The sequence below is a fragment of the Mus caroli genome, unplaced genomic scaffold (genome assembly GCF_978045245.1).
Source record: "Mus caroli unplaced genomic scaffold, Mus_caroli_1 scaffold_2, whole genome shotgun sequence".
NCBI lineage: Eukaryota > Metazoa > Chordata > Mammalia > Rodentia > Muridae > Mus > Mus caroli.
This window is the reverse complement of record NW_028227257.1, coordinates 54,007,884-54,023,370: the sequence shown is the minus strand read 5'-3', so window position 1 is coordinate 54,023,370 and position 15,487 is coordinate 54,007,884. Positions and strand designations below refer to the sequence as shown.

The 15,487-nt window shown below is 39.5% G+C and overlaps 1 protein-coding gene across 1 annotated transcript in view; it reads right to left on the bottom strand.

Annotated features, from left to right (window-relative positions):
* Nucleotides 1–15,487, bottom strand: part of Fam227b (family with sequence similarity 227 member B) — a 170,158-nt gene that overhangs the window by 120,066 nt on the left and 34,605 nt on the right. The window contains exons 8-10 of the mRNA XM_085834499.1: nt 10,170–10,268; nt 7,990–8,091; nt 4,340–4,466 (exon numbers count right to left, since the gene is read on the bottom strand). Of these exons, the coding sequence (XP_085690625.1) occupies nt 4,340–4,466; nt 7,990–8,091; nt 10,170–10,268 (328 nt within the window). The remainder of the gene's footprint in view (nt 1–4,339; nt 4,467–7,989; nt 8,092–10,169; nt 10,269–15,487) is intronic.

Below are 15,487 nucleotides of genomic sequence, written 5' to 3'. Positions count from 1 at the left end.
GGATAAATGAGTGACCCTAGGAAGGCTCCCATTCGAGCAACTTGCACCTTTTCGGTGGCCACCTGCAATCCCCATTGCCCTATCGTTTTTATTAATATAGGGTATGCATCTTGCAATAACTGTGAATTTTTATGGCAAATCAAAATGTCATTCATATAAATTATCAAAAGTAATGATGGAAAATGCTTTCTAACTGACTTAAGTGCCAATTGTACATACAGTTGACACATGGTGGGGCTATTCGCCATCCCCTGAGGTAGGACCTTCCATTGGTATCTTTGATCAGGTTCTAAATGATTAATGGCTGGGATGATAAATGCCAATCTTTGCCTATCTTGAGAGCATAAAGGTATAGAGAAAAAACAATCTTTAATATCTATAATTATAATTTCCCAATTTTTGGGTAAGGCAGAAAGCAATGGTAGCCCTCGCTGAACTGGCCCAAACAGGCGCATTTGTGCATTAATTGCTCTAAGATCATGTAATAAGCGCCATTTGCCAGATTTTTTCTTAATTACGAAAATAGGTGTATTCCAGGGTGAGGTAGAGGGCTCTAAATGACCCAAGCGTAGCTGTTCAGAAATCAGTTTTGTGGCTGCTTCTAATTTTTCAGAGGAGAGAGGCCATTGAGGAACCCACACAGCTTCCTCTGTAAGCCATGGTATGGGCATGGAGCCCTCAACGGCCCCTAGGAAAAACCCAAACCTTGTCTCCCATTATTACCTTCTTGAGGGATAGGTTCCAGTCTATCCTGCTCTCCTTTCCCTAATCCTCTTCCTTCTTTATAGCCCATTTTCTTCATCATTTGAACAGCTTGTGGTGAGTATTCATTAGTCAAGGTCATTCTCAGTGCCTGTAAAATGTCTCTCCCCCAGAGATTTACTGGGAGTGGTAAAACATAGGGACTGAATCGTCCCATTTGACCTTCAGGCACTTGCCAACTCAAAGAACGGGAGCTAATAGTGGGGCAGGACTGATAACCTAGCCCCCGTAAAGAATGTGATGACTGAGTAATGGGCCAAGCTTTGGCCACCAGTGGGAAGAGATGATACTTTTATCTGCTCCTGTGTCTAAAATCCCTTTAAATTGTTTCCCTTCTATAACTAATTCTAAGGATGGCTTGGAGTCAAGAGGCATTATTAAATAAGCAGAATCATTTCCAGTAGAACCAATCCCTCTGGAAGCTCAAGGGACACCAGAGGAAGGAAAACAGCCATGTAGGCTTGGCAAAATTATTAACTGAGCTATTCTATCCCCTTGTGAAATAGAAAAGACACCCTGAGGACAGGAACAGAGAACTTGAAGTTCCCCTTCATAAACTTGATTTATGACTCCAGGGTGAACAATAAGGCCTTGTAAGGTAAGGGAGGCCCGGCCCAGTATTAGGCCGACACTTCCGGATGGCAGAGGCCCTTTGTAGTCAGTGGGAATGGGCTGCACCCCCATTTGGGGCATCATCATGAATCGGGTGGTGGCACGGAGGTCCAATCCAGCCCATCCTTCTGTTGCCCTGCGGACTGTGGGGTCCGCATATGTTTTGGGGCCCTGAGATCTGGGGCCCTGATACACGTTTTTTGAAATGGCCTCATTCTCTACTACTTGAGGAAATTCTGGCTGCAGGGGCCTGCCTTGGATGTCCTTGACTGAGCGACAATCTCTGGCCCAATGATAGCCATTCCCACACTTAGTACACAATCCTGGTGCTCTCTTTTTGACAAGGGATCTACAGTCCTTTTTTAAGTGTCCTGGTTTGCCACAATTATAGCAGAGTTTGAACTCAGCCGTGTCAGGGCATTTTTGCCCTTGTAGAATGGCAGCTGCTAAACCAGCATTAGTGAGTGGCCCTCCAAGCTCACGGCAAACCTTTAACCAGTCCTGCAATCCCTTGCTCTTTCTAGGTGTAATAGCCACCCTGCATTCCTGGGTAGCCTGTTCATAGACCAACTGTTCAATTAAAGGCATAGCTGCCTCTGGGTCTCCAAAGATTCTTCCTGCCGCTTCTGTCATTCTAGCCACAAAGTCTGAGAATGACTCCTGGGCACCCTGAGTAATCTTTGTCAAATGTCCACTTGCTTCTCCCTTCCTAGAGAGTGCCTTCCATGCCTTAATGGCGGCAGCTGAGATCTGGGTGTATGCTCCCCAATGGTAATTTGTCTGGTTAGTAGCATGTTGTCCCTGACCTGTAAGTAACTCAAAAGTCCATATTCTTTGGTCCCCTTCAACAGTGGCATTGGCCCTTGCCTGTGCTTGGCAGGAGTCTTGCCACAAAGCTTTCCCATACTGCTCGCTGCCCTGTTATCTAACCGTGCCTGATCACGACTGAGAACCAGTCAGCAGTTCCAGTGGTGGAAGCAGTACGTGATCAAAAGAAAAAGAACGAGCCCTGTGAAAACATACAAAAAGGCCTCTAACACTGGAGAAATTTCAAGACCAAACATACCTTACAGAGCCTTACGTGTCTTGCAGTTCTGAACTGGCCCCACAAACGGGGGATCTCCCTTGCGCCAGTGATGGTATGCAGTTTCCAGGTTTCTCGGCACCACTTGTCCCAAGCTATCGTTCTCGCCGGCAAGAACACACTCGGACAGCCGGATTCTTCTGCGGCAAGCTTTATTGCTTCTTAAGGAGGGAAGACCCAGACTCCGGAAAATGGTGCTGCTTATATAGCCCTCAGTGTGGCGTTTCAGCACCTGATGTGGCATGTCAGCTCCTGATTTGTTGCTTGCCCATCACCTCATTACTACGCCCCGAGATGGGCAGTGACTAGGCATGAGTTCACTCTTGCACTTGTGCACAAGGCTTGTTTACTAGTTAGGCACAGTGGAAGCCAGCGCCATCTTATAATGGTGATTGCTTGTGGAATGGCTCTCCACATTATTCCAGATGAATTTGCAGATTGCCCTTTCTAATTCGTTGAAGAATTGAGTTGGAATTTTGATGGGGATTGCATTGAATCTGTAGATTGCCTTTGGCAAGATAGCCATTTTTACTATATTGATCCTGCCAATCCATGAGCATAGGAGATCTTTCCATCTTCGGAGATCTTCTTTAATTTTTTTCTTCAGAGACTTGAAGTTTTATCATACAAATCTTTCACTTCCTTAGAGTCACGCCAAGATATTTTATATTATTTGTGACTATTGAGAAGGGTGTTGTTTCCCTAATTTCTTTCTCAGCCTGTTTATCCTTTGTGTAGAGAAAGGCCATTGACTTGTTTGAGTTAATTTTATATCCAGCTACTTCACTGAAGCTGTTTATCAGGCTTAGGAGTTCTCTGGTGGAATTTTTAGGGTCACTTATGTATACTATCATATCATCTGCAAAAAGTGATATTTTGACTTCTTCCTTTCCAATTTGTATTCCCTTGATCTCCTTTTGTTGTCGAATTGCTCTGGCTAGGACTTCAAGTACAATGTTGAATAGATAGGGAGAAAGTGGGCAGCCTTGTCTAGTCCCTGATTTTAGTGGGAATGCTTCCAGTTTCTCACCATTTACTTTGATGTTGGCTACTGGTTTGCTGTAGATTGCTTTTATCATGTTTAGGTATGGGCCTTGAATTCCTGATCTTTCCAAGACTTTTATCATGAATGGGTGTTGGATTTTGTCAAATGCTTTCTCTGCATCTAACGAGATGATCATGTGGTCCCCTAGAGGACTCTCCATGTGATCTTGACAAGTCCCTTCAGGTTGGCACCAGCACGATGTCACCTTGAGCACAGTCGGCAGACACCCCCCAAGAACCCCTAGAGGACTCTCCACATGATCTTAGGACCACCGGTGAGTGGAACACAATTTCTGTTTCAATCCAAACGTGTGGGACCTGAGACAGCATTAGAGAAGCAGGAAACCCGGCCTGACCAGGGTCACAAGTCCCTTCCGGTTGGCGCCAGCACCGGGCCACTTGGGCGCAGAGTCGGAGGACACCCCCAAGGTCCCTAGAGAACAGCTTCTGAGATAAATGTCAGTATTAAGGAAATCCTGTTTTCTATAATAATCCCACCACTTGAAAATAATTTGGCTTGCCATGTATGGTGGTGTACACCATTGATCCCACAGGCAGATCTCTGTGAGTTCTAGGTCAGCTTAGTTTATGTAGTAGCTATAGGACTCTCAGAGCTATGTAGAGAGACCCCCATCTCAAACAAAACAAAGCAAAAAATGATTTGGCTTATAATGTTAAACAATTTTGACAATTAAAATTTAAGAATAAAGTAATGATTACTTAAAAACAGACATTGGTATGACATGTTTTATATATCACCAATGTTTTTGTTGGAGCAAATACTCAATCTAAAATATTTATAATCAAATAATCCATACTTAAATGGCATATACATACCTGACAACCAAAGAAAAATCGTATTTCCTAGGTCTTCTTTGAATTTATCATTGAAGAGGCTGCAGGATTCTGGAAATGATTCCTGGAAGGTTGTGTAGACAGCTTGAGTCAAACAGTCAGGATACATCTGCCCAAAAAAGCCATGTTAGTGGACACACACACACGTATAACAAATGTAACAAGATCAAAGAATGATTAGTTTGTGACATATATGTATTCCTTGTTTTCTTATGGCTTTCCTTTAGCTGTTTTATTACTTTTTTTTCTCTAATTGAGGAACATGAGCAAAAAAATCAGTTACAAACTGAGTCTATCTGGTAGCACTTTGTGGACATTCCTGACTAAGAGTAAGGTTAGCTGGGCAGAGTTTGACTAGTTACTTCTTTTATTTTTTCCAAATTTTTATTAGATATTTTCTTCATTTACATTTCAAATGCTATCCCAAAAGTGCCCTATATCCCCCCCCCCAGCCCTGCTCCCCTACCCACCCACTCCTGCTTCTTGGCCCTGGTGTTCCCCTGTACTGGGGCATATAAAGTTTGCAAGACCAAGGGGCCTCTCTTCCCAGTGATGGCCGACTAGGCCATCTTCTGATACATATGCAGCTAGAGACAGGAGCTCTGGGGGGTACTGATTAGTTCATATTGTTGTTCCACCTATAGGGTTGCAGACCCCTTCAGCTCCTTGGATACTTTCTCTAGCTCCTCCATTAGTATCCCTATGTTCCATCCAATAGATGACCGTGAGCATCCACTTCTGTATTTGCCAGGCACTGGCATAGCCTCACATGAGACAGTTGTATCAGGGTCCTTTCAGCAAAATCTTGCTGGCAGATGCAATAGTGTCAGTGTTTGGTGGCTGACTATGGGATGGATCCCCAGGTGGGGTAGTCTCTGGATGATCCATCCTTTCATCTTAGCTCTAAACTTTGTCTCTGTAATTCCTTCCATGGGTATTTTGTTCCCTATTCTAAGGAGGAATGAAGTATCCACACTTTGGTCTTCCTTATTCTTGATTTTCTTGTGTTTTGCAAATTGTATCTTGGGTATTCTAAGTTTCTGGGCTAATATCCACTTATCAATGAGTGCATATCAAGTGACTTCTTTTGTGATTGGGTTAACCAGAGTACACTCTTCAGAAGAGGAGCAGGCTATGGTGAGCCCAGCAATTCCACCTGATCCTAGCAAGCATAGGATATGTGGGCTTCTCTCTATTATTCCCTCCCTAGTGCCTCTACTAGGGAAGGCCTATGCTTTGCTTGGAAGCCCATTTTACCCAAAATTAAGTCTGCTATAGGTGTATGTGCAATATGCAAGAACAATTAATTAGTGAGATAGGTTAGTGGGTAAAATCCTGAAAACCTGAATTTGACCCATGGAAGCTCTGGTGGGACAGAGAGCTGATTTCTGAAAGATAGCCTCTCACTTCTGCATGAGCTATGCGCATCCACACTCTTACACACATGTAGAATCAGGCAGTAATAAGACATGTTTTTAAAAATGTGAGACTATTATAAAGGCTTAGATACCCCTCAAGTTGAAAAGTTCCTTAGTAGGAAGGAAAGCAGCAACCCACACATGCTTCTCTGGAATGGAAGTCAGATTTGCTCTGACCTAGCTAGCATGGAGTGTTCATAGCTATTGTGTCTTTTTCCTGCAGCTGGGATACTACTGAGTTGGCCTATCCAAAGAGATTCCTACTGTTTTCATATCTTGTCAAGCAACACTGTTCCCTCTACCTTCTATTTCAGATGATCCATTGGCCAGCCCCTCTCAAGCTATGCTCCTACTTGACAGCCTAGCTTTCAGATACTCCAGCTATTACATTTTTCCTTGAGGCATAAACATCAAGAGAGACCATACTTTTATATTAAAGACACATGATATCACTATTGTGGTACACTGAATTCAGGTAACTATTGATAATCATAAACTAAGACTCCATTTGATTATAAAGTTTTAGAAATCTAGAAGTCCTTAGTGATCACTGTCATGCACCAACTATCGAACCAAAAGATGCACATGTTCTATTCCACAGACCTGTACATGTCAGTTAGTACAAAGCTGAAGACGCTACTGGGCAGATTAGAGCTTTCTAGATTATCTAGTGGATTCTAATGTAATTACTAGTATCATTCTGAGGGAAGATGAGCAGACTGACTCCAGATGAGGAGAAGGCAGAGTGACAGTAGAAGTAAGCATGTAGTGATGGATCTGTAGGTCGGAGAGTATGGTCATGTCCTGACACCAGAAACAAAAAGAAATCAAGGATCAACTCCCTGCGGTTTCTAAAGAAAACAGCATTGCTGATACTTTCATTTTAGACTCATATTCTATTCATCTTGAATTGCTGGCCTCTGTAACTAAGAAAATGAGTTTCTATTGGTTTTGATAACTAAGTTTATTATAATACATACTAGTTTGTAGGAAACTAATATGCTAATTTTAATCAAATACTGCTCAAGTTTGCTGGTACACATTCCTTTTAGGGCACCCTTGACATGGGTGGTGGCAGGAAGGTGGATGTGTGAGACAAAGAATTCTGTAACATATTGGTGTATCTAATCTTATGCAGTGAGCCATGAACATCTTCATTACTCAATGATCACATATGATCAGTGGAGCATAGATTTTATTAATAGTTAAAATTAAAATGTTACACAGGTAGATTAAAAAAAGATTTATCAAGTCCTGTGTGTGTATGTGTTTGTATGTGTGTATAAAATTATGCTTCCTCCTAGCGATTACAAAAAGATAGCTTTAGTTTCTTTCCCTGCTGCTATGATAAAATACTCTGACAAAAGCAACTTAAAGGAAACATATAGCATCAGGAGCTTGAGGGAACTGGTCACATGCACCCACAGTCAGGAAGCAAAAGATGAATGTTGGTCTTTTCTACATTTTATGGATACTAGGATATCAGCCAATGGGATGGTACTACCAATAGAAGACCAAGTCTTTCAAACTCAGTTCCCAGTCCACTATAGTTTTCCCCTACCACACTTTATGGACATGTAAGATAAACCAAGATTGAATGTAAATATTTGAAAAATCCTTAAATTTAGAGACATTTGTACTTTCATTAACAATATTTTGTGTTCTATCCAACAATGTGAAAACATTTATAAACTCCAAAATGCTTATACACTTCTGATTTACAGATTGCTAAAGCAATAAGATACTTAAATATTACTTGCACTTTGAAATACTATGTATTAATATTTAAAATGTTTACCAAATCACTATTTTGATGAACTTTACTTATTAATATAACATAAAGTAAAATAAATGTTTAGTTCATAGCTTATTCATTATGTATAATATAACCTAGTTGTTTTCTCTTAAATTGACTAAAAGATTATAAGAGTAAAATAAAAATGATATTTTTATAGGTAAATAGAACAAAACCAAGAATATACAAAGAAGTCACCAGTTTCCTAACAGAGTAACTGTAGAATTACTGTGGTTCTAAACTAGAGAACACAGTATTCAGGACAATAGTCATGGTGGTAAAACTTTAAAAATTTTTCTATTATTTATATCAGACAAATTCTTGTTGAAAGGTAATCAAAATATACTCATATATTTAAACAAAATATATTTTATACACTATGAAGATAATTATTGTATCTGTTAAGTTTTAACATTTACCTTAAAGAATGCATCCTTTCTCCTTAGAGGTATTTTTATGAAAAGTGTGACATAACTTTCTGCAATTCTATCAAACAAGAAATCTTCATCTCTTTTGTCAGGCTTAAAGAAGACATATGCATGAAATTAGTGCCAATTACAATTTATATGAGAAAGTTATATATACAATATTATTACATGTAATATAGTCTGTATATAATATATGAGAATATATAGTCTGTTCTTTTTGTTTGTTTTTTGTTTTGTTTTTTCGAGACAGGGTTTCTCTGTGTAGTCCTAGCTGTCCTGGAACTCACTCTGTAAACCAGGCTGGCCTCGAACTCAGAAATCCGCCTGCCTCTGCCTCCCAAGTGCTGGGATTAAAGGCGTGTGCCACCGCCACCCGGCTTAGTCTATTCTTAAAGGGTAGTTCAGCTATTTAACTTGAGGGCCCATTTGTTTCAGCAACACAGAGTGGAGTTGTAATGGCAGCTCTGTCATTTATTAGTTGCACTACATTGGCCAGGATTATGGTCTAATTTCCTAGATGACAGTCATATATATCTGTCATATCTAGAAAAGAGTAGTAAAATTACACTAGAGCCAAGAAAACATTTTACATCATTCTGTATTTCAAACCCTTAGCATAGTATCTAGAACTCAGAAAGCATGCAGACATCTGTAGAATGAGTGAAGATAGTAGCTACCATGCTGGAAAAAAATCAACAACTATATATCTATAGTCCCTTTATAGTTCAGAGTACCTGAGTGCCCCTTCCATACGGCCTTTGAAAGATTTTTCATTTTCTTTTAATTGAATGGTCTAATTCTTCTACTTTGTCTTCAAGCCCTGATATTCTCTCTTCCACTCAATTTATACCTTTGGTGAGGTAGTCCTCTGAGCTTATTAAACTTAATGAATTGTCCATCTCAAATTTCATTTTGGTTTTCTTCAGGATTTCTATCTCTTTATTGTGTTCTATTTTCATATCTTGTTTTGACTTAATTATTTCACTCAACCGTTTGCTTGTGTTTTCTAGGTCATCATTTTGGCACTTACTCATATTCCTCTTTGAGTTCCTTGAACATATCTAAGATTGCTATTTTCAGTTCCTGATCTTGTGTGTCATCTAAGCTGTTTCCCTGGGGAACATTACTGTGGGGTATCTTTTTTTTTTTTTTTTTTTTTGAAGAGACACATTGTTTTGGTTTTTCATATTTTTTGTGTGTTGGGATTGCATATGTGGAGTAGTGTTATTGGCTGTGTGGTTTGAATATCTGATCCACCTTTGTTGAGTAGGCATTAGAATTTCTATTCATTTTTTAGCTAGACCTGGCTTATCTTTGGATATGATAGGTGCTGCCTGAGGCTCAGTCTTGGGACACCTGGGGATATGTAGTTGAGGTATAAGAAGCGTTCCAGACTTAGTTAGGGAAAGCTGCAGCTTGGTAGGAACTTTTTGTGTAACACATCCTGTGGATATAGTACTTAGATAGCTGTGATTCCGGTTCCTAGGGTGGGGTTAGATAGGAATAACAGTGCAGCCTGTGGAGGGTAATGAGCAGGATACTGTGTACAGTCCTCTGGTATGAACTTTGGTCCTGGAAGTGGGGTGGTGTTACCTCTGAAGGGCTTGTACTGTCATGTACACTATCCTCAGATGACAGTGACTTGAGTGATACAGCGTGGGCCACCTTCTAGCTTTTTGCAGCATTTTGGAGGACCAAGCTTTAAGATAACTTCAGGGTGTGTATTCTTCATGACACTTTGCTGGCCAAGCAGTGCTACTACAAGAATTTTACTTTCCCCACCTAGACTCAGATCCTCACCTTTCTTAATCAGATAAAGGCTCTCTGTCTACCTGACCACCGGGTTCTCTTCTAAATCCTCAATGTTACTGATTTGTAGTAGATGTTATGTTCAAGTTACCAACATATAATACCTTGTAAAGCTACAACTTTATTATTTACTGTGGTATTGAATCTCCCTTATCTTTTGTGATTGGTGAAGAACCAAGTCCTTTGAAATTTTTATTGGAATCTTAACTACTGTGAAAGAAGAAAGTTTAAATAGGATTTTTAGTCTATGAGAAATGCTTAAAAAAATCATCTGTGTAAAAAAACTGTATTTACATTACCTGTACTGAAAAAATAATTGTGTTACAAATCAATGTTCTACATAGTTTTAAAATGCCATTTACCTTGAATTTATGTAGAAACCACCACCAAAAGGAGTCATGCAAAAGAGCAATGGAGCAGTCTGAGAGAACGTGGGTTTTCCAGACCTTAAATACCTTTTCCTATGGATGGCAAATTAAAATATGTTACTACTGATAAAGTATTAATTAAATATTTTACATCTCCAGTGCTCAAATTTGAAAACAATGGAATGTATTTTGTACTGATATCATTTTTTAATTTGAACATTAAATTTTCATCAGAAATACTATAATAGTATTTCTAGATTCATAAACGCATGTTTACATGAAATAGAATTATAATATATATGTTGTAAGCTTATTTCAAATACAACTAATTAGTTTTATACTTGTATATAAGTCTATTAAAATAAATTGAATGAAAAATTTAAGTTATCAGTCAAAGCAAGCACATTTTATTTACTCACAGACTACACATAGCTAGTACATAATGCAAGGATGATGTAGACTAAACCAAGCACACCAGCAATGTAGGAAACATACTATATTTCTCACTTTTTAACTTAAGATAAATACCCACTTAGTCATGGAATTTCAACTCAGTAAATCTTCTCATGAATTTATCTAAACATTTCCCTTAAGCAGACAATTCACCAAAGCTGGTACCGAAAGTTAAGAATATTTAGCATAAATACTAGAAACTATAAATTTTTACTTAGTTAAGTAGATTCAATAGACCATTTTATGCTCTTATTCACAGGGGTTTTAAAATTAATTTCTTAGATTATGTACAAAATGCTAGGTTTTATTGATGTTTCCTTAAAGACATGTCTTGCACATATTCACCCATATACAGTTTTCCCTCTATCCATTCTCTCCCACCCCATTGTTCCCTTTCTTTTTCCAAATATATCTATATTCTGCATATGAGAGAAAATAAGTAATATTTTATCTGGATCTCTCTCAATACCCTCACTTACCCCCTTCTCTTCCATTTAGAATGCCTCTCAACTCAGTCACCATATCTTCACGCACACACACACACACACACACACACACACACACAAACTCCACATACATGTGCACACACAAAATATGAGAAACAAATGTGAATGAAAACCTGACTTGACTTTTCCCTGATTTTGGTTTTATTTGCTTAGCTTAACATGATGACCTCCAATTCAATCCATTTCACACAAATAACTTAAATTCAGTTTTTTTTTATTATTGAATAAAATCCCATAGTGTGTGCTATATGTGCATCTGTAACATTTTATTTATTAATTCATCTGTTGATAGGCATCTAGGCTGGTTATACCTTGGATATTTTGGATAGTGCAGTAATAAACATGCATGGCAAATACCTGTGTGGAAATGTAATTACATCCTTTCTAGATATAGCCAGCAGTGGCATAGCAAGATTATATGAAAGTTTTATTTTTCTATTTTTGAAGAACACCCATACTGATTTTCACAGTGTCTATTCTAGCCTACATTCTCACCAAGAGCATGTAAGAGTTCTTACTTCCCTCATCCCTGACTGTATATGCTGGTGACATTTGCTTTATTTGATAACCATTCTGACTGAAAGGCAATAGAATATCAAAGTAATTTTAATTTGCATTTTCCTGGTGACTAAGAATACTGTATATTTTCTCAAATATGTATTGACTGTGAATGTTTCTTCTCTTGAGAGTTATATATTTAATTCATTTGTTTCTTTATTGATTGAATGACTTGAAGATTTTATGTTTAATTTTTGGAGCTAATTATAGATCTTAGAAATTAATCTGTTTCAGATGTTTAACTGGCAAAGATTTTTTTACTATCCTTGTACACTATCTTTTGATTTTACTAATTGTGTCTTTTGCTATGCAGAAACTTTTCAATGTCATCTAAACCTATTTACCAATTCTTACAAGAATTTTTAAATACTAGATTTAATATAATTCAACATTTCTATTGGGGAAATCCATAAATACTGTTTTTTTGTTGTTGTTGTTCCTCAAATGCAAGTCAACAACAAGGAAATCTTGCAAACTTTTTTTTTAATTAGGTATTTTCCTCAATTACATTTCCAATGCTATCCAAAAAGTCCCCAATACACTCCCCCCCCAGTCCCCCACCCACCCACCCCCACCCCTTGGCCCTGGCATTCCCCTGTACTGGGGCATATAAAGTTGGCAAGTCCAATGGGCCTCTCTTTCCAGTGATGGCCGACTAGGCCATCTTTTGATACAACGGCAGCTAGAGTCAAGAGCTCTGGGGTACTGGTTAGTTCATAATAATGTTCCACCTATGGGGTTGCAGTTCCCTTTAGCTCCTTGGGTACTTTCTCTAGCTCCTCCATTGGGGGCCCTGTGATCCATCCAATAGTTGACTGTGAGCATCCACTTCTGTGTTTGCTAGGCCCCGGCATTGTCTCACAAGAGACAGCTATATCTGGGTCCTTACAGCAAAATCTTGCTAGTGTATGCAATGGTGTCAGCGTTTGGAAGCTGATTATGGGATGGATCCCTGGATATGGCAGTCTTTAGATGGTCCATCCTTTCTTCACAGCTCCAAACTTTATCTCTGTAACTCTTTCCATGGGTGTTTTGTTCCCAATTCCAAGAAGGGGCACAGTGTCCACACTTTGGTCTTCGTTCTTCTTGAGTTTCATGCGTTTAACAAATTGTATCTTATATCTTGGGTATCCTAAGTTTTTGGGCTAATATCCACTTATCAGTGAGTACATATTGTGTGAGTTCCTTTGTGAATATGTTACCTCACTCAGGATGATGCCCTCCAGATCCATCCATTTGCCTAGGAATTTCATAAATTCATTCCTTTTAATAGCTGAGTAGTACTCCATTGTGTAAATGTACCACATTTTCTGTATCCATTCCTCTGTTGAGGGGCATCTGGGTTCTTTCCAGCTTCTGGCTATTATAAATAAGGCTGCTATTAACATAGTGGAGCATGTGTCCTTCTTACCGGTTGGAACATCTTCTGGATATATGCCCAGGAGAGGTATTGCTGGATCCTCTGGTAGTATTATGTCCAATTTTCTGAGGAACCGCCAAACTGATTTCCAGAGTGGTTGTACCAGCTTGCAATCCCACCAACAATGAAGGAGTGTTCCTCTTTCTCCACATCCTCGCCAGCATCTGCTGTCACCTGAATTTTTGATCTTAGCCATTCTGACTGGTGTGAGGTGGAATCTCAGGGTTGTTTTGATTTGCATTTCCCTGATGATTAAGGATGTTGAACATTTTTTCAGGTGCTTCTCTGCCATTCGGTATTCCTCAGGTGAGAATTCTTTGTTCAGTTCTGAGCCCCATTTTTTAATGGGGTTATTTGATTTTCTGGAGTCCACCTTCTTGAGTTCTTTGTATATATTGGATATTAGTCTCCTATCTGATTTAGGATAGGTAAAGATCCTTTCCCAATCTGTTGGTGGTCTTTTTTGTCTTATTGACAGTGTCTTTTGCCTCTTGCAAACTTTTTAACAAGAAAATTATTTATTGACCGGGGCAGCTGGGGCGCAGGGTCTGCTGACACTCGTCAGCTACCCACAACACCCGCCACAGGATCTTTTTTTTTTTTTTTTTTTTTTAGCTCTATCTGTCTTTATTTTTTTTTTAATATTTTTATTACATATTTTCCTCAATTACGTTTCCAATGCTATCCCAAAAGTCCCCCATAGCGCCCCCCCCACTTCCCTATCCACCCATTCCCATTCTTTTGGCCCTGGCATTCCCCTATATTGGGGCATATAAAGTTTGCAAGTCCAATGGGCCTCTCTTTCCATTGATGGCTGACTAGGCCATCTTTCGATACATATGCAGCTAGAGACAAGAGCTCCGGGGTTCTAGTTAGTACATCATGTTGTTCCAACAATAGGGTTGCAGATCCCTTTAGCTCCTTGGGTACTTACTCTAGCTTCTCCATTGGGAGCCCTGTGATACATCCAATAGCTGACTGTGAACATCCACTCCTGTGTTTGCTAGGCCCCAGCATCGTCTCACAAGAGACAGCTATATTTGGGTCCTTTCAGCAAAATCTTGCTAGTGTATGCAATGGTGTCAGCGTTTAGAAGTTGATTATGGGATGGATCCCTGGGTACGGCAGTCTCTAAATGGTCCATCCTTTCATCACAGCTACGAACTTTGTCTCTGTAACTCCTTCCCTGGGTGTTTTTTTCCCAATTCTGAGAAGGTGCACAGTGTCCACACTTTGGTCTTCATTCTTCTTGAGTTTCATGCGTTTAGCAAATTGTATCTTAAATCTTGGGTATCCTAAGTTTTGGGCTAATATCCACTTATCAGTGAATACATATTGTGTGAGTTCTTTTGTGATTGTGTTACTTCACTCAAGATGATGCCCTCCAGGTCCATCCATTTGGCTAGGAATTTCATAAATTCATTCTTTTTAATAGCTGAGTAGTACTCCATTGTGTAAATGTACCATAATTTCTGTATCCATTCCTCTGTTGAGGGACATCTGGGTTCTTTCCAGCTTCTGGCTATTATAAATAGGGCTGCTATGAACATAGTGGAACATGTGTCCTTTTTACCGGTTGGGACATCTTCTGGATATATGCCCAGGAGAGGTATTGCTGGATCCTCCGGTAGTACTATGTCCAATTTTCTGAGGAACCGCCAGACTGATTTCCAGAGTGGTTGTACAAGCTTGCAATCCCACCAACAATGGAGGAGTGTTCCTCTTTCTCCACATCCTCGCCAGCATCTGCTGTCACCTGAATTTTTGATCTTAGCCATTCTGACTGGTGTGAGGTGGAATCTCAGGGTTGTTTTGATTTGCATTTCCCTGATGATTAAGGATGTTGAACATTTTTTCAGGTGTTTCTCTGCCATTCGGTATTCCTCAGGCGAGAATTCTTTGTTCAGTTCTGAGCCCCATTTTTTAATGGGGTTATTTGACTTTCTGGAGTCCACCTTCTTGAGTTCTTTATATATATTGGATATTAGTCCCTTATCTGATTTAGGATAGGTGAAGATCCTTTCCCAATCTGTTGGTGGTTTTTTTGTCTTATTGATGGTGTCTTTAGCCTTGCAGAAGCTTTGTAGTTTCATGAGGTCCCACTTGTCAATTCTCGATCTTACAGCACAAGCCATTACTGTTCTATTCAGGAATTTTTCCCCTGTGCCCATATCTTCAAGGCTTTTCCCCACTTTCTCCTCTATAAGTTTCAGTGTCTCTGGTTTTATGTGAAGTTCCTTGATCCACTTAGACTTGACCTTAGTACAAGGAGATAGGAATGGATCGATTCGCATTCTTCTACATGTTAACAACCAGTTGTGCCAGCACCATTTGTTGAAAATGCTGTCTTTCTTCCACTGGATGTTTTTAGCTCC